At 38.5% G+C, this 24,725-nt stretch overlaps 1 protein-coding gene across 2 annotated transcripts; it reads left to right on the forward strand.

Annotated features, from left to right (window-relative positions):
• Positions 1-5,212: 5,212 nt before the first annotated feature.
• On the forward strand, positions 5,213-23,682 carry LOC147305157 (hyaluronidase-1). 2 transcript variants are annotated; one of them, XM_086277379.1, is made up of 7 exons: positions 5,213-5,799; positions 15,344-15,977; positions 17,876-18,124; positions 18,696-18,842; positions 19,142-19,228; positions 21,158-21,340; positions 22,598-23,682. In XM_086277379.1, exons 2-7 carry the CDS (start codon positions 15,402-15,404, stop codon positions 22,985-22,987), a joined length of 1,632 nt encoding a protein of 543 aa, XP_086133505.1. In that variant the 5' UTR covers positions 5,213-5,799; positions 15,344-15,401; the 3' UTR covers positions 22,988-23,682. The 2 variants fall into 2 exon arrangements, with proteins under 2 accessions (XP_086133505.1, XP_086133504.1); XM_086277378.1 differs by having other exon boundaries at positions 5,213-5,786.
• Positions 23,683-24,725: the final 1,043 nt, after the last annotated feature.

Raw genomic sequence — 24,725 nt, forward strand, 5'->3', positions numbered from 1 at the left:
TCCACAGAGCCTTAACAACAGGTGGATTCACCTTTTTTTCTTCTAAATTGACTCCTGTCAGGTACAGCTGTTATGAAAGAGGAAATTAGCACCAGAAACAAAAATTATTTTTTTTGCACTCGGCTGTAAATGTGTTTATTTCTGCTCCATTCCTGTTCTGGGCTTCATTTTTCAGATGTTATTGCGTGCATAAAACCCTTCTAACACAATTTCCATCCCATGATTCAACATGTCTTTACAGGACCCAACCCAGCATCCCTCTCTGTTATATTTCATTTTTCATTTTTTCATTTATTTATTCATTTTCAGGCACAACAAATACCTATATTGAACATAAAATACACAAAACAAAAAACAAAAATTGCCTGAAAAAGGAGTGGGACGAAGAAAACTTATTAAATCCCACCCCTATACTCACTCATCAACAAAAAAAACAATAAACTTCCCGCAGCTACGCCCATCATTGCATACAGACCCATCAACAGCTCCGCGCACATACAAGCATCTAAGCGGCAGCTCGCAACCAACAATTAGAGCCTTCATAACTGAATACAGAATATATAAATTATAAATTGCATTACCACAGGTAACAGGCAGTAATAACTACAAGTAACAAACACACATACATATACATACATATATATCTACACACACAAGTACATATATGTACATACATACGCACACTTTATTTATTTATTTTTTTATTTTGGAATCCATACCAGCAATGGTAAGAGAACAGACATTACAGAGCACAGACGCTTAATGACATAAGTGTTTTATCAAGGACTCCCACTGTGCAAATTAGAATTCGGGGTAGCGTCTGCATCCTGGAGATGTTCAAATACCACAGAAAGACACAAAGTGTTTTATATTATTAAATATCATTTTTAAAAATCTTTGCATTGACAAGAATCGTATCCGCTGCTTCTGACAGCCGTTGAGCTTGGGATCTTAGGGTTCTTCCAGCTGTCAAATCCCAATTTAACCCAAGCATGCTCAGCAGTTTGAGAAACACTGGTTTAACCTTAAGGTATTGCTGGTGAACTGCACATAATCTGTGTCCTCCGAATGCTCCATCTGCTTCACTTTAGAGAGGGCTGAAGAACTCGTCATGGCAGCATAATACACAGTACAACACGCTGTACGTATAAACAGGTCTACGTGCGATATACATGAAACCAGACGAGCAATGAAAGGAATCAAAAGAAGCACTGGCATAATATAATAGAGTCTAAAAACTTTATTTAAAAAACCTACACATGTGTTATGGCTGCAGGCATGCATACTGTACATATAAATTCACACCTACAGTTTAACGTCCGCACACGCAGTATCAAATAAGTAGAGCTGCAGCTATGTAGGTTGCTGCTAAAGTTTCCTTATTTCCCCCCACATGTTCATCACAGTTGGATCACTGTTTTACATCAAATACATGCGAGCTTTATCAAAACACTTCATATGTAACTAATTCAGCTATGGATATATGTGGTTTTTAGAATACTTAATGTGTACCTGAGGGACATTAGTAACTTTGACAGCCACCGAACGAGGATGGGCTCACTGATCAATAACGGAACTCATCAACTATGACAGCATGCAAAATATAATGAATAGATAAGTAGATATAAACTATAATTAATGATTTTTAAACATTATTAATGAGGAATAAAGTTTCATTAAATATAAAGTTGTTATTTATTAAATGTAGCTTACAAAGTTTTGGAATTTATTTATGATCAGTCACAAATTTAATTACCAACATTTTTTGACAAAAAACCCCACATACTGAATCAAGAAGCTAAACTCAGGATCACATGATTCCCCCACCTTCCCATTCAACCTCAGAATCAATTTCCTAAAAAACACAAAGAGTGATTTTTGAAGAGTTAAAATTAAGTGCTAATTTTGCTCAAGTTGGCCACCCCTGATTCTCAAATATGAATATTTACAAATCAGTGCAGGGTGGTACAACGAAAACAGTAATTAATTTACTCTTAGGCTCTCGTATAAAGAATCATATTTTTGGTTAGCCTCTTGATTGGAGGTAAGGCCACTTTTCATTTTAATGTCCCCCTGCAGAGCACTGAAGACTGGCTTTGATTATTTGTTCATGCAGCTGCAGACTAAAACAATATTCCAGGCTCCCACATCACTCTGTCACACAAACCATACTCAGAATTCACTACACAGAAAATGAGTCAGTGACACTGGCTTCCTGTTAAATTTAGAGTAAATTTTAAGATCCTGGTCTTGACCTACAGAGCTGTGCATGGATTGGCACCAGCCTCCATCTTTGATCTGCTACAGCCCTATGTCCCTAGCAGGTCTTTGAGGTCATCTGATCAGGGATTACTTGCTTTAAAAAATACTAAGAGGAGGACTAAGGGTGACAGAGCTTTTGCCACTGTGGCCCTGAGACTGTGGAACTCTCTCCCCCAAACATTAAGAACTGTGGACTCAGTAGCTGTTTTTAAAAAACAACTCAAAACTCACCTTTATAAAACTGCTTTTGGTTCATTTTTTGCCCGTTTTATTTTCTCTTTTTAAATCTTTTTATGACTTGTAATCTTATGTGCAGCACTTTGTGATTCTGTCTTGAAAGGTGCTATATAAATAAAAAATGTATTTATTATTATTTAAATACTTCCCACTTCCTGTATCAGTACTGGTATGTTGATTCAACAAGTACCCAACTACTGTACTTATTTGTTCATAGACTTTTTAAAATTAAAATTAACAAAAAAGTGCGACTGACCAACAAGTCGGTCTGAATAGTGATTTTTCAACTTGGGCTATGGGTACTTAAGTAAAAGCTTAATATTATCAGCACATGAAAAGAACAACATACACAAAACAATTAGCCTAAGTTTTCTCATCCAGGTGATCCAAATAATTATCTTTATATTGAAGGATTATGAAAAGCTGCAACAATGTAAACAGGCTAAGTATGTAGTATTGCCATTTTATTTTTCTGATATGTTCACTGGTGTGGTCCCTGACTGTCACGTTTTTCAGCTTTAAGCAGTGTTTCTCTTTTCATTTTCGTCTGACAGTGAATTTCACCATAAAATTAAAATACTATTGGCGGAGAAGTAAGGAGATGCTGCATGTCTTGCCGAGATAGAGATTGTGTGAATGCAGTTTGCGCCTTTGGCACACACCCTGCAGCGAAAGAAGATGATCCATTTGAATCAGCAGGTAAAAATGACCCTCAGGCCACTGGTTCTCTGTTACACAGTGAAAGTCTGAGGAGCACAAGTTTATGTTTTAAAATATATTAAAAAAAAACTTCAGTTTTTCAGGTGTATTTTTAACATTAATTTATTATTTCTTCTCAAATGAGGAAGTGACTTATTTCGAGCTAAGTAGTGTGTCCAAAAAGAGGCAAGCTACTGAAATTCACGAAAGGTATGATGAATATAGCACAAATATTAGGTAGCTGACATGCTGCTGTGATAGCTACCATTTCCCAGCATGCATTTAGCTTTGGGGTCATTACCTCATGTGTTATAATATTTTTTTTTAAATGAAAAAAAGTATAGATGTGAGTATGTATGTGTATTTTCAAGTGTTTTATTCAGGTTATTAATAAATAAAAAAAATTAGCATTGACAACAGCATCCCTATGAACACAGAGATTTATGTGATCTATCAGGACTGGAATGGAACAAAACCTCAGAAGCATGCAGAAGAGATACAACAACCGGAGAACTGAGAAAGTCAGAAGCACGTGACACAGATACAGCGCAGATACTGAGATAAAGATACACAGCATGGCATGTGGTGGATGCTTTTATCCTTAGCTCCCCACAGCGCGATGCGGGAATTTTTAGTGCAGAAGGCCTCAGTGGGAATTACCAAAAGAGGTTATAAGATGTAGGAGCAGCTATGTATCAGATGCTGTAAGCAATGCACTGAACTCCACAAAAGTACGCCTTCACAATCAAGATGCAGAATGAACGCTCATACATAAAAGATTATTCGATATATGGTATTTTCAGAGTTGTAACTCAGTGGTAAATTATTGATACGTTTAGAATGTGTTCATCATAAATGGAGTTGCATTTAAATTGTATGAATTATATAATAATAACAACTAAAAGACATTTAAACGGTTGAAGAATTCCCTACTAATCCAATAATTTTATAGTTGAATTATCCATATTGGCTAAACTAAGACCTAATATTTAAGGGCTACCAATTCCTATCCTATACAAATAAACAAAGAGAGGTAAATTAGGAGCAGGGGAGGATGAAATGAAGCAACTAAAAGAATTGCAAAAGGAAGTTTCAAATATTCTAAGAACGCTTTGTGCAGCATGAAAAGAAACAGAGCCTGGGACTACACAAATCTATAGACCAACAGCAAGAAGAAAGCGCAATTTACAGAAGGAGTACGAGAGAACAGGTGGTATTCTTTGACCAGGTTATTAGCTATTATGTGCAGTGACAGCCCTAATGGAAAAAAATGACAGGGAGCTAAAAAGAGAGAAATGGAATGTGAAAGGTATGGCGCCTAAATAAAGGGTTGGGATAGAAACATATAAGCGATAAAATGGAAAAAGAAAAAAGACAATGAAGAAAAAGATGATGGAGAGAGGACTAAACAAAGGAACGAATGTGGAAAATTGGAGGATATAAATGCACAGTTTTTTCATTTAAATGTAATCAGCCTCAAATACAAGACGGTCCACTGATGCATGATTTATCCCAAGTTAGATTAAAAGTGGCTTTTCATATGCGTTCATATAATCACGCTGCTACTATCAGTCGAGGATTAATGTTGTTGACAGGGTCTGTACATACCTGCCCACCTTGGGTACTTGAATGATGTTTATCTACTTTCTGCTCATCGTTTCACACGTGAGCACAGGAAGAAACATAGAGAAAGAGGATACAGTAGTTTATTTCTGCATCACACCAAGCCAGACAAAGCTGGTGTCTCCCTGTGAACCCTAGATAAACAGGGATCAACAGAGTCAAACGTGGAAGAATCAAGATTAGGGAGAGAGGGATTTTGGTGGGAGGTAGCGAGCTGGAGCAGAGGGATGGCTAAAGGAGGAGAGGGGAAGTTAAAAGGAAGTTAAACAAAACAAATTGTGTTTAGGGTAGGTTAGAGCACGAAAGGTGACTGAGGGGAAGAGGAAGAGGAGAAGATAGGAAGGATGAAGAGGGAGGACGAAAAGACGGAAGACAGGTGTGATCCTCCACAGCATGGGTGTTTAATCAGCCAAGAGCAGCAGCGGTAGAGCAGGGGATTATGGGATTACAGTCGGTGTCACTGGTCATGTGAGTCGACATGGACGCCACTGACCCCGCTTACTTTTAGTAAGGAAGCTTAAGTTGGCTGTGAAGGCGAGGTCAAACATGCACGCACACACACACACATTCACACACACACTCCTGCCCACGCATCTTTCTATCTGGCGAACGCACCGTCAATGTCTAGCCTCTCTTTCTGAATTTTTTTTAACACTTTTATTTTCTTTTTTCCTTTCTGTTAGATTTTCCAACCCTCTATTTCCTCATCCTGATACATAGTCTCTCTCCTTTCAGATTTGCTGTGAAATTTTGTAATTTTGCTCCCTTCCTCGCTCTCTCCCTTCTGGATGTCAGACTTTTTTGCTGCATGTTATACATGCACAGCTCATCCATGCCATCGCAAATCCAGCGGGATTCCATGTTTTTTCTCTATGGGAGGTTAAGGAGTAAAACTGAAGACGGAGGAAGAAACTCTCACATTGTCCAGTGTGTGAGGACTAAACACGGGAACAATGTTGGTCTTGGTAAGTTTGTTTGGTAAGTTTATTTATTTAACATAAAAAAAAGAATGATTTAAACCAAAATGCAAATACATTTAGCAAAAGCATGTATTTGAGGTGCGGGCAACAATGTTTTAGCCTCAAGTTACCATATCAACAAGTTGATGGTATCAGGTAAAAAGTTACATGTAGTTTAGCAGTAGTTGGTTTCACCGCAGTAGTGTCTTTGTAGACATTTTTTTTAAACAAAATCTGCAGACCTGAGTTACATGCCATTCACTTAGAGAATCCACGATAATGTGCATAATATTTTGTCATTTTACACACTAGAACTTTGAATAAATGTAGAGTAGTCATCATTGTTACATTAAAAAAAAACTTCTGTGATGTCGTTTAAAAGTCTTTCAACAAATATGACAAATATGTAAGCACAAAAAATGTATTAAAGGTTTATAATACTGTAAACAGACAGGAGCAGATTTGGGCATTTATTAACGTATTTGAATATCAAAAGTTTTATTTAGAGACCCATAATTGAATGCTGCATATCAGTAGTCACGCTGGTAAATACTGATACAATTTAACGATGTACAAGGTCGTCACTGGGGAACTTTCAATTGTTACAGAGTATTTTAACAATAAATATCCTGATAGCTGATTAGTAACTATGTTAAAGTTTTCATTAATCTTATATTTATTTTTTTATATCCAACGTGTGTGATTCACGTGTGTGCTTTGTTATTGTATATAACAAACATATATATATATATATACACACACACACATACATATACATATATATATATATACATATATATATATATATATATATATATATATATATATATATATATATATATATATATATATATATATATATGACTCTATACATTACTATTTGATATTGTGCCCCTGTAGTGCATGTCTAAAAATTCAGAACTGCATTGGACAGTTTGCATTTCCATAACTATAATAATAAGGGCAACGGATGTGTAATATGAAATCTCGTTTTATTTTCCTATGAAAATATATAGATATTGCTATAAAATAAAAAAAGATGTTTTGAGGAACATTAAGTGCATAACAATCTTTTCTAAAATCTTTTTCTTATTTTGAGTGTTGTATTGCAATAATAAGTAGCATGACTCCTGAACAAAAGCCTTCTCAGTCGGTAGTCATTAGTTCAGGCAATTCTTGACTAGCTGTTAAACTTATAAAAAATGTATTAATTTAAAGGTTTTTGTTTGTTTGTTTTTAGTGCATAATAAAGCACCTTGAGCTCCAAGCGAATACATGTTATAAGTAACAGAGGTAAACCTGAGTAAACACAAAAGAACACCATTTGTCTTTTGGGGGTTTGGACACCAGGAATGCCAATGCATCTTTGGGTCACCTTCTGCTGTTTTAAATAAATGTAAATAAAAGTGACTTGACCTTTAGAATACAAATTGTATTTTTTGTACGCACAAACAAGCTGCCTCTCAACGACACCAACAAAAGCGGCAATCATTCTGAATGTTTCGCATCTACCAGGAAGGACTCACATTAGAGTGAGTCCCCACACTAAGTGGCTACCGTTAGGCAACATCCGTGGTTAATAATAAGTGGGGAAAATGCTCACCTCACCTTCTTGAGGTCGTTTCCTACTCTCCAACCTCTAATGTGGAAGTCCGGATCCATAAGCTTAGAAAGAGACCAAATTAGTATTGAGCAGAATTGAGTTCAGCTTATTAGTGCGGCTTTCCACAACATGACAACCTGTGCCCACCCACCAGGGGCCACAGGTTGTCATGTGGCCCTATGGGGAAATATATCGCCCACCCCTGCTCTTTAGATTTCCTGCCCAACGTGTGTCATTACTATCATCATATAAATAATTGAGTGCTTCATATGAATGGGTTTTTTAATTGTTACTGTGGTTTTGGCTGATTTCCTGTCCGTATTGACTAATATCAGTATTTGTCTTCATTGAGCAAAAGCACACCAGGACAGATTGGACAGTGCAGCCCCAAATTAAAGGTAAAAAGGACAGCAAGTTTCTAATATGCAGACAGTCTGTTGTACTGAACTGTAGCCAACTTGAAGTAGTCAGTACCAAAGATAGATAACAAGTTACAGTTGCCAGGCTTTCTAATGAAATCTAAATTTAATATTTTATGCTGTTATGTCTTGCTCTAATGGATTGTTTATTCATTAAGTGCATTTTTTTAATTGTATTTTTTTTACCTATTTGATGATGACAAGATCAAATCTGAGTCTCAGCAGGTAAAAATAACAGATTTCCTTGTGTGATTGGCACAGCATGATAGCTTTCACGGGACACGAGCAGACAAATGAAATGTGAGATCAAAAAATCTCAAGAAACACATCAGAAAATCACTGAAAATGATGGATTTATAATAAATTCATTAACTCCATTGTGGCTGAAAGACCCAGTAAAGAAAGGAAACTTTTTATGAATAAACAGCAGTGTAAGTAAACTATAACTATCAACTAAAAGGAAATCAACCTCCCATACACACAAAGCATTAATTTTCTTTTTTTTTTCCTGTGCAAATCTTTTGTGTAATATAAAGCTGACACATTGGGGGCAAACAGTACATGTAACCCTTACAGCTGCAGTGCCCTTTACTTGCTTGTAGAGGTGGAGGGTTCAGGATCCCAGACAGCAGAAGAGTTAACATAAACAAAGGCTTATTGACGACAGATTAGCTGGATAACACATTTACCACTCACTACTAGCAGACAGACAGGATTATATAGAGTATTATTGGATTATGGTTATGGTAAAAATAAATAAATAAATTAGAGACCAGCGTTGTAATACTAAAATACCTTGAAACAATAACATGTGATTGGGAGTTCATTCTGTAAAATATACATTACATCACTTAATGCAAATGCTTTCACTTTTTACCACTGACACATCTTTTAAAAGACCTTTGGTTGTATTTTAGAGTGCACCCCACAAATTGTTATGAAAATATTTGGAATATATGAGGTTCTAGCAAATTTTACTATAGGTGTCTGCAGTTAGAAGCTAAGATTCATCAAAAGCACAGAGTAAAGTCTTCTCTAGTACATCCCAAAGACTTTTAATGGGATTAAGATCTGGATTCTGGGTGGCCAGACCATGATGATTCATGCTCCTAAAGCACTCTTTTGCAATTTGAGACTAATGAATTCAGCTATTGTCATCTTGGATCATGCAGAAGCCATCAGGAGAGCAAAAATCCACTGATGGACACACCTGTAGAATCGGTATTCAGAGTCAGCCAACTTACTTTTTGAGCATATATTGTTGCTGAAGCTAGACTGGAACAGGAAAAATCTGGACTCCTCAGACCACATCACCTTTTCCCGTTGCACCCTATCAAATCCGGCTGACTGTGACAAAGTGGGTGAGAACACCATTTGTCCATATTCTTAGTTAACATTCTTGTTTTGATTTAACCATATTTCACATGTAATCTGCAATAGGCAAACATGTTTATGTTTTGCACTTTTACAGATTATATAATATAACATCTTTGGTTTAAATCAATTTCTACGAGTTTGTTAAGTTGTTATTTACTTCAACTGTTAATTTGTATTGTTTAAACTTACCTACCTGTCTTCCAGAAACAAAAGGAGGAAATGTAGTTTTACTTCCTGCTTTACAGCTTCTGGGTTAATCTGAGGTCACAGGAAGAGACCAAGTGCAGAAGGGGAAGAATTCTTGTAATTTCATAAAGTTGATTTTAGAGTGTTTATGGAGAAATAGACTTATTGTTGTAATATGTATTGATTACACCATAAAGTTTATGTTGCTAGTAAAGAGTAGTAGTGGAGGTTTGAATATCGTTATGTTCATCTTACCTACTGAATGGAATAGTCCAGAGGAGAAATCGTTTGGTTAAGTGGACTATTTAAGCAGAACTCAGGTGTTTGAGGAGAGAGGACCAGGTCAGTGTAGCTGTGTGCAGTTTGACCTTAATTTCCCTTGATTTAAGTTCAGTTATGTTTATTTGAACTGAGTTAATTATAGAGTTGAGTTTCTTATTTGTTTCTTTGTAAATATTGTTTGGGTCACAAAATGGTGAATAAATCACTTGCTACACTGGACAGCATCAGTCTCCTGCACTTCTTTGACCGCTTAAGTCAAGTCCTACCACACTGACTGATAAGTGGTTTTCTTAAGGCAACACAGCTGTTAAGGTCCAATCCCTTGGTATGTTTTCCAACATGATTCTTGTTTACCGCATCACTTAGGGTTAAATGATCTGTAGCCAGCCAACTTATTCATCTCAAATCCAAGTGGTGATTTCTATTTTTTTTATTTTTTGGCCACGCAGTTTAGTTTACATTAAATCAATGAAATGACTTGAATACCTTGTACTAAAGCAGGAATATGATGAATTCATATAAATGATTCATTCTGTCTGAAGTTAACCAAGCCTTCTGCTCGGCCGTAACGATTTCTGTGAAACTGTCCAAACCTTGGATCATAAAAAGGGAAATCAAAGAAAAACATTAAAAAAATTCGATGGTTCACGATGGAATGACCATCTTGAAAGTTGAATGAAAATGGCATTTTCTTCTTTTTTGTCACAACGAAAGTATTCTATAAGCTTTATTTTACAGTATTGTGTAATTTCTTTATATATCATTACAAGTTTGTCACAAATGCCACTTTAATTATGTATGCTCAAGTATTGTATGTGACTTTGAGTGCTGGATTTTTTTTATTTTTTATTTTTAATCAGGAAGGCATTGATTCATTTTGATGATAAGAAAGATAGCTGAAATGTTCAGGCTTTAACACTTTTTTGAGATATTCACATTCACTCTCCGATTTCAATGCGCAGAGGGAGGCTTGAATCTTTAAAATAATTTGATGTGAATCTAAAATTCCACAGCAATCTTTATAAATGTTAACATTTATCAACATTACATTTTTATGCAAATCTGAGATAGTTAAGCAGGAAATGTTCTCGAAACTGGCTCATCTGAGATGGGATAAGATGTTAAGTTGCTGTTTAAAAATACATTAGTGTTTTCTATGTTTTTCACAAATGCATATAGTGTAGCTTTCTATCATAGCTGTGCAAACACTGTACTTTGTGTTATTTGTTCAAACGGGGGTGTGTGCAGACATTACCTGACGGACAGCCATACCTCACGCTCCAGTTTTGTTATGTTAATTTCACGTTTCTTATTGGCTAAGTCGATCAAATGTATCGACAATTAAAACCACCAGATGTATAGAAGTATTGAGGGCAGTGGATGCTGTGACATCCTTATGCATTTATTTGCAAGCAGCATATTAAATGTTGCGGGAAGCTGGTGGCATTTAAAATTCTACTTAGTCCCCAGCAGGCACTCAAATAGTGGGACATTTCCCTTTTTAATGGCTTGTTAGAGAGTATGCAGCTATCTGTGCTCCCGAGAAGAGTTGCCACTGCTAACAAGCAATTGTTAGAACATTTTTCACCAAAATGTGACAAGCACCTGGTGAACAAAAAAAAAAAAAAGATAACGTCTGGAAAGCACAAGAATGCAACAAGCCCTTGTTAACACAGAGGAATTGGACACAATTTGATAAAGTGAAGTAAAACTGACAAACTTCCTTTAAGTTATTGCAGATTTCTCTTGTTAATTTAGATTTAAACTGTAAAAGGATGGCACTCGTTTCGAGAGGATTACCTCTTACAAAAGGCCTAACATCCAGCTAGATGACACTCTTACCTTTGTTATACATACTAATGGGCTCCTGAAGGCTTTTATGTTTGTTTAAGAGCTGTCGTACTTTTAAGATTAGAAAGATTAGCCCTATTCGTTATTATTTATGTGCACACAGTCTGTCAGGTTGCTTTGCAGTTTTTAAACTGTACAGCTGCCAGAACATGTTACTGTGTACCAGTACAATTCACTGCTCCTAAAGACCAAACAATATTTTTCTTTTATTCCAAGAGCTCCACTGGATAAATGGTTTTCTCCCTACCTTGACCACAACCTCTGGCAGAAGAGGTGCCGTATCTCAGTAGGATCAGCATAAATGCATAAAAAGAAAACAATTCTGCAGAGACATGCACTAAATGGACAAAAGGTATTGGGCCACATGTCCTAATTCTTGAATTCATGTGCTTTCAGTCTCATGGCAACAGGTTTATAAAAATCATCTAGCCATGCAGTCTGTCTTTACGAACATTTGTGTAGTAATGGTTTGTTCCTAAGTGCTACTAGATATTCCATAATCAACTGTAAGTGGTATTATTGCAAATTAGAGGCATTTAGGAATTACAGTAAGTCACCCACAAAGTGAGGGTCCATGTAAAGTGTGGGGGTCACTGAGTGCTGAGGTGCATAATGCATAAAAGTCACGAGTGCTCTGCTGACTCAATAACTGCATCGCTCATGTCCTTTGGCATTAACATCATACAAAAACTTTATAGCATGGGTTTCCACAGACAAACAGTTCCAGTATTGGAAATCTCAAGTTCCCAGTATCCATGCCCAATGCTCTGTATATATGCACTGTATATAAAAGATGAACACTGCTTCTTGGTGTGATGAGTGTGCTAATGTGCTAATGTGTAAGAAACCCCTGGCTCCAAGAAATCTATGAGGAAAAAATGGCTCCACTTCTTAATTTATTTAATACTGTAACAGCCTCAAATCTTGTTGAACACAGCATCATTTTAATTTAGTAAATTATACTCCAATTTATAGTAAAATTGACCATAAAGCAGGGTACGCTTTAGGGTATGGCTACCTTGTGTGAAGTCTCTACCTACTGAGTGGACATAGATTCACAGACAAATCCACCGCTGGCATGTCGGTCCTGGTCCAAGACGAGGGTTTGGAGGCAAAAATTTGATGATTTAAAATGTCAAAAAAAAAACAAACCCAAAAACAACGTGTAATATATCCACTCCTTATGCTAGGGCACAGATGCAGTGATATTGTCTAAAGTCACATATCTCTGCATGCTACCAATTTAATAGACAGTTTGCCTGGCATCTTTACCCCCATTAAAAATTTATATTTTGTATTTATATCGTGAGCAGATCTGTGTCAGTTCACACAGATAATGATGCTATGGTGTCACAGCAGAAGTATTCCTCTGCCACTTTTAGCAATGTAGAGTCTCCCTCCATTATCAGTTTTTCTGCCTACACAAAAAAGCAACACAAGTGCTGTTTTCAGTTCTTATTAGCTCATATCTTGCGCTGCCTGCTGAACAACACTCCTTCAGAGTACAACAACAGTGTCTCTCCCTCCCAATTGGACAATTGTTTCCATGGACAGTTCTCTATTTTCTAGTTTGTGTGTGTGTGTTTTGTTTTTGTTTTAACAAGAAGCTGCAAGAGATCTTGCTCTCCCCTCCTTTTCTACAGAAATGTAAAAGGATACCCGGGCATTCATAGTTCATTATTCCTGAGCAAGCCACTCACTCACCCCAGTTTAGACTTTTAATCACTATATTCTTATGGTAATTACTCAAACAATCCAAAACTTCATGCACATTCACTGGCAGGAAGCAAAAGCAGTACCTCTTGTGCCGCTTTGAATTGTGTTAATCTAAAACAAAGCGTCCCACAACAAAAAAAAAAAAATCTTTAAAGGCTGAGAGGCAAACATATGCTTAAATGTGGTCCTACACTAACTAGACTTGAATTTTCTCCTATTTTCCCCCTCAGTTTTCTCTAGCTATCTGAACTGACGGGATAATTTGGTGCATATATTAGCACTTCATTATGATCCAAATTAGCCGAGTGAGTCACACAGTGGTCACACTGAATAGAAATTAAAATGTGACTCATAAAGTTACTTTAAGGAAAAGAGTGTTAAAAATGAAAAAAAATATATTTTACTCCATGTTAAAGATAGCAAAACTATTTAAAAGTGTTTATAGCATCAATGAATTTAAGGGTGAAATAAATATTTGAAACTTCTTATCTACTCTCTCAGAACCAAACACTCTTGTAACCTAACAAGATTCTCAACTACTCAGCGTAAACCACTGGTGCCATGTGTGTTTGTGTGTTGTGCACCTTCAGGATTTCAGGGGGTTAATCAGATCAATCAAAAAGAGCTGTATTAAGCTTGCAGTAGAAATATCAAAAGAGGCTATGGGTTTGATTGAGGTCTCTTTCTGAGAGCAACAGTGGGTTACAGATGTGACCTGTTGGTCTCAGGATCTTGTGCCTGCTTGTTGCAATGGTTTTTGAGGGCTCCAGCAAGCCGTGACCTCCAGCTTGCACTGGGGTGGTTTGCAGCTGAGATGAGAATTAGCACTTCCAAGTCAGAGGCCATGGATCTCAGCCAGAAAAAGGTGGAGTCCCCCCTCTGGGTTGATTGAGTTGCTGGCCCGAGTGGAAGAGTAGTACCTTGGGGTGTTGTTCACATGGGAGTAAAGAAGGTTGTGGGAGACTGATAACAGATTGGTGCAACGTCTGCAGCAGTGCTGTACTGGAAGGAACTGAATGTGAAGCGAAGTTATCCATTTACTGGTTGACCTATACGTTCCTTTCCACACCAATGAACGACAGCTCTGGGTAGTGACCAATATAATACAGACACAACCGGTGAAAATGAGGTTCTTCCTGGGTCTCCCTTGGAGGTAGGGTGAGAAGCTCAGTCATTCACGGGGACTCAAACCAATAGTAGGCAGCTGAGGTGGTCCAGACATCTGATTAAGATGCTTCCTGAGCACCTCCTTAGTGTGTGTGTTTTTTGGGAATCCTACTGGCAGGAATCCCCAAGGCAGAGCCGGGAGACGTGATTATACAAACTCCTCGTTGTCGTTCCAGTCAAAATGGAGTAGGTGGCAAAGGAGAGGGACATCTAGACATCTCTGCTTGGACTGCTTGAAACCCTGCAACCCAGAAAATGTATCTATGAAACAATGTATTTTACTGTGCTGTTAGTCATTGGGCATTTTGTCAGTGTAAAAGAAGAAGAGCAGGTTTTGTACAATGTGACTGATACATGAAATCTAAATTTTACCATTTAGACCTTAAAAAGCCTTTTCAGCATTTCTGACTGATAATAATCAGTACTGGTTATTAAATGCAATCAGCAAAGCTTATGTATTAACAAATAAGATCAAAGTTTCCCATCCTAACTGTTGCAACAAAATGAACACAACTGCAAAAAAAGATGGCCATCAAGCCAGTTACAGTCCTGAGAAGATGCAGTGTCAATGAGCACATCTGGTCATGGGTGGTGGGTTTCTTTCCTTCTGGACTTTCCTTGTAAAATAGAAGTTATGTTTAGTGTCTCTCACCAACATGTGGTGAGTATTCTTGAGCTCAAGCAGATGTGTAAAGTGCACCATGAGGGCATCATCAAACAAGTGGAAAGCCAATTCGAATGTTTACATACATGTTTAAGATCCACAGATATCTGGGACAGGTTATTCCCCAGTGACCATTCTTAATGTTTCAAGTTGCTCTAATGAGCTCAAATGACCTTCAACAACTAACTGACAACAAATAACTTGTTCATCACTTGCTGCATACAACTTGATGGTGACATTGTTTAGCAACTGCATCTCTTTATAGAATAAAGTTTAACTCCTGCTTTGTGTTTTCCAGGAACATGATTTGCTGTGAGGGGCTCAAGGAGACGAGAACCTGAGAGGGAACTGCTTCAATGGCGTGGACTGAGCCTCGGTCTCATCAAGACCCACAGCCAAAACCAAAACTGAAACTTTACCATCTCAGAACTCACTCTGCTTCTTTATCAGCTCTCTTTTTCCTCATGATTGCTGCCTTTGCTGGCATCTGTACAGCTGCTCCACCGCGGCCAGCCTTCCCCCCTCTCCTGTCTGGACAGCCTTTTATTATCTTCTGGGGTATCCCTGATTCTTCCTGCTCTGGTCGGCCAGATCCCGGCTCTTTCGGGATGGAACGGGACAACCGTGTAGCTGTCTTTTATGAAGATACATTGGGGAACTACCCTTACTTTGTAGATATAGACACGCCAATAAATGGGGGACTACCACAGCACACACGGCTGGAAACTCACCTCCAGAAGATGAAGCAGGACTTAGAGGAAGCTTTACCTGCCCCAAGGTACCTTGGTCTGGGGGTACTGCGTTGGGGTGAGTGGGTCCCTCAGTGGTCGCGGAGTCGAGAGAAGCAAGCGTTATATGTGGAGGCATCAAAGAAACTGCTCAAGGGTTTTTTTCCTAACTGGACCCCTGCAGAAGTGGAGAAGTGGTCAAAGGTAAGGAAAGTCCAAGGTGGTAGAAATAAAGAGCCACTATGGCACGAAGAAAAGATGGTGAAAAGGTAAAAATGCTAAGATGAGTTCATTTTAAAGTTCAGGGCAAACTGGGAAGAAGCCAACTTTGTTTTAAGAAAAAATGTTTGATGAAAAATTCAAAAGAAATACTGCTACTAAAAGCCCCACTATGGTCTATTTTGCTTTTGGTTATCACACCAAAGTTGCATCATTAAGCAGGCAAGATTTTAAAGTAACAGTGTAATAAACTATAAAGAGAAAGACGATGAGGAAATGTGAGGAAGGAAAATGTAGAAGAAAGTCAGACTGAAAATTTGGTACTTATCTCGTGACTGTATTTTATGTGATGACTCACTTGGACAAAGTGATCCTTGGCATCATTTTGTAGCAGAGAGATTATCATTTAAACCTCAGCCTGGCCTTAGAAAATACACAACTTGCATTAATTTAGACAATTTGTGTGAACATAAATAGGTGTAAATAAGATATTTTAACCACATATTCACACTTAGCAACTCTAAGCAGTTGTATTTATGTAATAAAACTGCTAAAGAGATTTCAGATGTATTTGGTGTACTATCAAGGCCAGCATGGTAAGAGGCATTTTAGTAAAGGCAGAGAATATTGCTAATAAAATGTCAATCAAATTATAGTATCAACTATTTGTAGTAAACTCTTAATAAATTATTTTAAGGTAATGTATTTAAATATATATATATTGATTTTGATCTGTTGTAGGTCTCTTCCTATAACATTATAGTTCTACTGGGTAAACAGTGGCTGGTAACTGCAGCACAACCAAAACTACAATGTACATACAAAGAAATTCATATTAAACAGAAATTTACATTAACTACTTGCATTCAGTCCAGACAGAACCTCATAGATTTGAAACAGAAATTCAGAAATTCATAGTTGCTGCAGGAAAGTAATTTAAATTGCAAAATGACAGAGGCGCTCAGTGACCAAGCTTTTACACAGGAATATAAGCAACCAGCTGTGTCGAATCCCCTATTGCAAAGAAATGTGTCGCAGATGAGTTGTGTTTATCAGTGCATTCCCATATGGAAAAGATATATATAAATCTTATAAAGTTTTTATCTGTCTTGTATGAAACTTGTATGAAAAGCATACAAGAGTGAAAACACATATAAGATCCCTTGAAAAATTATATAATGAAACTTGTATGTTTTGTATACTTACTAAAAAAATATATGAAAGTAATGAGAAAGTGGCCACTTTCATGAGTAAATCATATATGCTTTTGCTATTTCTTTTCCATATGGGTTGGCTTCTTCTGGGGAGGCTAGTCTATCAACTGTAGTGTTCCATTGTGTACTTTTCTATCCATCCAAGCTTTTACTGTATTGGCAGTGTGTTTGGAATCATTATCACACTCAAAAATAAACCTGGTGCCAATTAGATGCTGTCTAGATGATACTGTGTGGCTAAAAAAAACCAAACCCCAAATCCTCAAATGTGTTAAGGACACACTGCACACAAGGCTAACATATACCAAGTTTTATTCCAATAACAGTTTAGGAATCACCTTGCTGGTGCAAAAGTACAACTTCATGTCTCTCAAACTGTGTTATATTTGGCATTTTTCATAGATACAACTAAGAAAATGGAAATAAATTATGTGCTTTTGTAAAAGACTACTAGTAACAAAGTGTCAAAAAAATACTGCTGATACTGCCAAGAAGTCCTGTTCATTGAGCTGATAAGACCTGCTTGTACATTTCTGTCATCTTGTGTTGTATTTTGTTGTTTATCATCAAATAAAATGTGTCGGGATGATGACGTGCCCAAAGTCTTTTTAGACCACAAAACAGAAATTTCCCCTTAAAAGACATAAAGATCTGCTCATGTTTTCACAGGTGGACTTCGAGGCAGCAGCCCAGTCAGTAATGATGGAGACTCTACGGGAGGTCAAAAGGTTAAGACCCAAAGCATTATGGGGCTTTTCCCCTTACCCTAGCTGCTACAATAGCGACCCAACTCAAACCATGTTAGCCAATTACACCGGCCAGTGCCCCCCTGCAGAGATGGCTCTTAATGATGAGCTTTCATGGCTATGGAAACGAAGCTCTGCCCTCTACCCTCTCCTCACCCTGGAGAAGCTGCAGGTCAGTAACTTTTCCACGTGTATGTTTTAAGTGAACAGTTTTATTTGCTTGTAATTGCTATTATGTATTGCTATTATGACCCACCTTTATTTGTATGATAAAACTATGATAATAGAAAACATTGTGTTTAGGAAGCACTGAAAACCTAATCACTGTCATGTGTACTTCAGCTTGTCTGTCAGACAAGCAGAGGGAAAACTAGGGAGAAGAGAACAAGTCCCAAAAACTGTTCTCCAGCTCAGTTTCACTTCTTGGGCTGTCAAAATCTACCCGACTGTAGAAAGGCAGCTCCTAGTGTAAAACCAAAAAAAGAAGAAGGTCACGTCTGGTTTGAAACCTTTTACCTGTCATGCCAACATCTCTGTGAGCTCAGAGATACAGTACCGAGAAGAGCCAAAAAAACCTGAGTGTTTTTGCATTTGACAAAGACCAACCAATTTCAATTCTAAAACGCTGCACAGTAAACACATGTCCATGTCAAGAAGAAACCTGGAAAAGGAGCTTTGATCACCACAAGATGACACCGTTTATTTCTGTTAAAAGTGTGTGCATTATGTTTGCTTTTTTATAGAGTGGGACACCTGGAGCCAGACTTTTTTTATCCAGTCAAATAAAGGAAGCACTACGAATATCTTCTGCAAGCGGGGCAGAGTTTGACCTTCCAGTATTTCCTCTTGTTAAGAGTGTTTATGCCTCAACTAACACTTTTTTATCACAGGTAAGACATAAGATACAATGATATACACTTGTAGTGCACAGCAAACATATTTTACTTAAATAGTCAAGCAAAACATAAACAGATGAAGTGCAGAAGTTAATTCCAGTGACATATTCCAGTTTAAAATGTAATCTCAGAAAATGTGTTTTTCTGTTGCTTCACAGCTTCCTTATGGGATTATGATTCATGGCTTAATAAACAGATAGTTCCACTGTAATATACACTGAATATTACAAAGCCATTGTATTGACCTTTCATGGCTTAATTTATTGCACATTTTCTTCGTCTTTTTGTTACAGGCTGATCTGGTCAGCAGCGTAGGAGAAAGTGCTGCCATGGGAACAGCAGGAGTTGTCGTGTGGGAGAGAAGTGAGACTAAAACAGAGGTACACACTGTGCATAAAGACCACAGCATGCTCTGCACCCTCATTACTTCTGAAAAATGTGGGACACTGTGTGAAATATAAATAAACAGAAAACAGTGATTTGCAAATTTCATAAACCCATATTTTACTTCAGTAGAACATAAAAATATGTCAAACTGGAAATTTAAAAAAAAACATTGGCTCAGTTTAAATGTGATGGCAGGGGTGAGGGCAGCAAACGTCTAGAAAAGGGAAACATTAGGTTAATTAGGTAAACTGGCCACAGGTCAGTAACGTGATTGGGTATATCTTAGGTCTTAGAGAGGTGGAAAACATTCCACAGCATAAAACTGTGAAGACTTTTAGTATCGAATCATCTACAGTACATAATATCATCAAAAAGAGTCCAAAAACTTTGAGAAATGTGTGGGTGGAAGGGACAAGACCAAACATCAGTACTGGATGGTCATAATATTTGGGCCCTCACACAACCCTGAATTACAAACAGGCTCGATTCTGTCATGGAAATCAGCGCATGGGCTCAAGAACACTTCCAGAAATCATCGTCCGTGAACACAGCTCACCCGGCCATCTACAAATCCAGGTTAAAGAGATATGTGAGCACAATCCACATATCCTCTCCGGGCCAAAGCTCATTTAAAATGGACTGAGGGAAAGTGAAAAACTCTTCTGTGGTCAGAGGAATCGAAAATCTGTGTAGAAAAAATGGCTTCTGTCCTCGGGAATGAAAATAAGCAGAACAATTCAACTTGTGATCAGCACTCAGTTCAAAAACCTGCATCCCTGATGGTATCAAAATTCTGCTCTTGCTCTTGACGAAGGCGGTCGCACTTTTCTCCTCTCCTCCCCTCCCTTAGCTTCCCTGCTTAGCCTCTTGTGTCCTTGTCTAGTCTCGTGTTTTTTGTATTACTTTTCCCTGGAACACTCTCTCACTGTCTGTTCTCTAAAACCTACAAGAGAATTATGGATTTGATCAACTGGTCCCTGAATGCAATTGACACCCCTTTCTCAATGAGAAGTTTGGGCTTGGGTGAGCCTGAGTGCTGAAGATATCTACCTATTCGGAACCATGATAACAAGGTTCTTGCTGATCGGAGCTGGCTTGGCTCTGACTTATCGAAGAATTAAGAGAGCGGAACCGGCTGTTCAAACCCCCACAAGGCTGCCCGCTGGGACTGAAACGATGGGACGAGGCGTGAGTTTCTCAAAATGGGCTTATTGAGTCAGCACAGATAAGATCTTGGAGAAGCTTACGGCTGCCGTGAATACTCAGAATAACACCTCTGAGTGCAAACTGGATTACATCTTGGAGGGGCTCGCTCGGAATAACACCTCTGAGTGCAAACTGGATTACATCTTGGAGAAGCTCACTGCAGTCGTGAGTTCTCAGAATCGGCTCTTTGAGCACAAGAATGACAACATCACGGAGTGTAAGTTTGATAACATCATGGAGAAGCTCGCGGCTCTCCAACGGGAGATTGAGAGACCAGTGTCGGACTGTTAGAACAGCTTTGAAATTCATGAGCTGTTCGCACTAACGTAAAAACCACCATCACTTCATACGGATACCCCTTTGGCGCCAGCTGCGGTCTCAAGGCTGGAGCTGAACAACAACACCCTGATAATGGACTGTGTTTAGACTGTTCTTCCCATTCTATGCAAGGCCACCTGAGTTGGCTGGAAGACTAATGTGGGACTAATAAAGGTATATCAAAGTATGGGGGTGCATTAGTGATTGGAGCTACAACCCTAAATCAGACACGAATAAGACAACATTCCTCTCCGGCAACTGGTCTCCTCGCCTCCCATATATTTTTATGTTTGCATTACAACTTTTGTGGTCTGCTACAACGCTTAACTTCATAAAGGAAACTTTAAGAGAGTTTCGTCCATTTTCCTGTTTACATCAAACTGCCTCTCTTTTTCCAGAGAGAGTGCCAGGAACTGGCTGAGTTTGTCCGTAAGGTCCTGGGACCCTACTCCATCAACGTTACCACAGCAGCTCGACTCTGCTCAGCCTCCCTTTGTCAAGGAAGAGGTAGATGTGTCCGTCAAAATCCAGAAAGCTCTGCCTATCTCCATCTCCCACCTCCATCCACAGTGGCTGAAAAGGTGAGAAAATACTATTTAAAGCCATTTAAACTTCAGCTTCCTGCATGTCAGGAATGAACTATGTAGTAGTCGCAGTGAAATCATGTTTGTGGAGAAGGCTGACAAACACATTGTGGTACCAGAGGCTATATAATAAAACCTAGATTTCTACAACTGATTCACAAAGTCTGCTTACTGTAGTTTACAGGGACGCAGTGATGCACGCTCCTAACCTGCTGCATGTTTGAAAAGTTGGAAACATAAAAGCTAATTTTGAAGAAGAAAATTTTAAAGTAAACCAGGTATGCTTTATCAGGGGGAATATAAACTAATCTCAGAGGGAACAAAAACAGCAGGGAGTTTGACCGCTTGAGGATATTCTGTGTTCAACAGACAAGAAGACGGCAGCTAAGATGCAAAGAAGGTGGATGCAGTGGAGTCTGATCCTCCACAGCAGGAACACCGTGTTATATTTCTGTAAATGACTAGATCAGGATTTCACAACACTCAGTACACACGGTTAGGTGCATACACCTAATGGCAATGATGCTTTTTTGTAGTTTTTCCTCTGCTCACCATAACATTGGATTTTAAATCAAACAATCAACATGTGATTGAAGTGTAGACTTTCAGCTTTAGTTCAAGGGTTTTCGAAAAATTTTGCATTAACTTCATTAATATGAAGCACAGCTGTTTTTATGTATAGCCCCCATTTTCAGAGGATCTAAATCAAAAGGTTAGACTAATGTAATTTTAAATATTATATTAATGATTGTTTTTAACACTTGGATGAAAATCAGTTGGAGTCTGAATACTAAAATCCATGTACATTACCCAGCGCTGGGATTCCTCCCTTGAGATGCTGTTATCTTTTTACTGCAGTCATCTTCCACTGCTGCTTGTTTTAGACTGTCTGTATTCAGTTTATTCCTCCGTCGCTGAAAATCACGCTCTGTTGGCTTGAGATCAGTTGACTGACCTGTTGCTTAAAGAATGTCCCATTTCTTTGCCTTTAGAAACTCTTGGGTTGATTTTGCAGGACGCTATGGGTCATTGTCTATTTGCACTATGATGCGCTGTCCGATCAGTTTCTCTCCTTCTCCACACTTTTCTCTTTCCATCATTGGGAAGAGAAAAGTGTGGAGAAGGTGTCAAGTTTTGTTGAGTAGTTCTTAAAGTGCAGAAAACTTTAGACTAATACTCCAAAAAACTGCAATATTTCCTGTGAGAGTAAATATAGTAGTGTTTGTTACTGATAACATAATTTTCTGCCATCAGTCTCAGGTGGAGGCAGCGAAAGCCACGGATCTGCCGGACACAGACACTAAGACAGCTGAACCGGATCCAGCTGAAACCTGGAAGAAAGACTTCCAGTGCCAGTGGTATAAGACAGAAGACCAGGATGTCTTAGACCTGCAGTCTCCCAAAGATGGAGTGTCTCTTGGAGGAACACTGGAAGCAAATGCTGGAGGTGTAACAGAGACTACAACAACTGCTGCAACAAAACGTGCCTCTGTGACAGAATTTAGTGGGAGTAGCACAGCTGGTACTGGAATTCCAGCACCTTCACTGGAAGCATCGACAGGTAAGGGTACCAATCCCCCGAGTCCCCCAAGCATCACCGTTTTGCTGTTGCTGGTGGTTGGAAGCCTAAGCCTGGAACCTTAAATTTTGAACTGAACAGCCTTCCTCTTGGAGGACTGCATCAAAACCACACGTGTGAGCCCTTCTGAAGTGCCCTTGAGCAAAACATCCAAACCCTGCCAGGTGCAGACGATTAACCAAGTGTGTGATCTGAATGGTGCATCATTAAGAAAAGGACAAACTATGACCAGAGCTGAGGGTGAAGACCTACCACTGGTTGTGCCAACAGATTCAGGTTACACTGACTGGTTGGATTTAAAGAGAAATGACTAATAAGCCAGAAAGTCATCCAACCTCGCCACGCACTGGTAACGTTTGTAAAACTGCTTTGAGGTTTGTCCGTGCATGTGTGTATGGCCAGAGAAGGCCCAAAATACTCTGGCTCCCCTTGTATTTCAAGAAATGAGTCATGTTAAAGGGCTGGTTCAAAAATAAATGTTTTATTTTATCATGAAATAAAAGAACAGAAGAAACCACACAAGCACACACAAATGTCAGTGACTGATTTCATATGCATGTAACGAAGGCTGCTGTTAGTTACAAGTGTAGATGATCCATGGTAACGGTGCCTGGGTAATAAAACCAAACCTATTCACATCCCTGAATCATGGTCCAGGTAAGTGAAATGTCACGTTCTCTTATTTTGGGAAGCTCAACTTTGAATCTGCTTTTAACAGGGAGTTTATTTAAAGCTTGGCATGAAGAATTTAAATGCAAATTTCCTACACAATGAATGTGTGTCATCCTTGGGCTACATATTTACCATATTAACACACACACACACACACACACACACACACACACGCAAAACTCACTTAAGCTTTACATATCATAAATGTTAATACTGCTGAGATGCAGCACATATTTTCTGAGTGCTCTGGCCTCCTCTGCCTGAGTTCTGCAGGAACTACACCGCTCCACACTGGGAAACCGTCACTGTAGGAAAAGCTCAGTTGTAAACAATAAAATGAGTGAAGGCACAATTCTGGTTTGCCATTTCACTTTCAGGGTCACTGGATTTCAAATCTGGGCTCAACACCACATTTTCATGGCTTACAAAGAAAGCAGTAAACGCAGTACTCCAGACAAGCTGCAAATTCATATATATATAGTCTTGTGTATAAGACTGTGCTGTCCTGTGAAACTGAAGTACACTTGATGATCCAAGAGCTTGTACAACCATCTTTAGATAATCTAAAGAAATCATTTTTTGTGTGACTCTCACATTGTTGCAGAGGAATTTTGTCCCACTCTTCAATACAACCTCTCTTCAGTTCACCAATTGTTTGGTTTTATGCACAGCTCTCTCAAGGTCCTGCCAAAGCATTTCAAAATCGGCGACGCTCTCATCAATGGATGGGTTTTTCTCTTTTTTTTCAGTATTTCTTTCACAGGTTTGTTGCTGTGCTTCACATCATTGTCCGTGCACGACCCAACTCTGACATTTGACTCTAGAATACTTTGGTCTTGGATTCCATGGCTGCAAAACAAGCCCAAATCACCATCCCTCCACCACCGTGCTTGGCAGTAGGTATGGGTATGCTGTGGTTGGATTTCACCAAATGTGGTGCTGTGCATTATAGCCAAACATCTCCACTTCGATCTGGTCTATCCAAAGGACATTGTTCCAGAAGTCTGATTAGTCTTTTTCTAACTGTGGGGTCATGAACTTGAAAAATTAAGATGTTAACTAAGGCCTGTAGAGTCTGAGTCAGAACATATCACACAGTTACTTTGGTTGAATCTGCTGGGACGTCCATTC

This window comes from Aulonocara sp. 'chitande type north' Nkhata Bay, linkage group LG20 (genome assembly GCF_057382095.1).
Source record: "Aulonocara sp. 'chitande type north' Nkhata Bay isolate Kocher_YH1m ecotype deep benthic linkage group LG20, A_spYH_male_GT1.1, whole genome shotgun sequence".
Taxonomy (NCBI): Eukaryota; Metazoa; Chordata; class Actinopteri; order Cichliformes; family Cichlidae; genus Aulonocara; species Aulonocara sp. 'chitande type north' Nkhata Bay.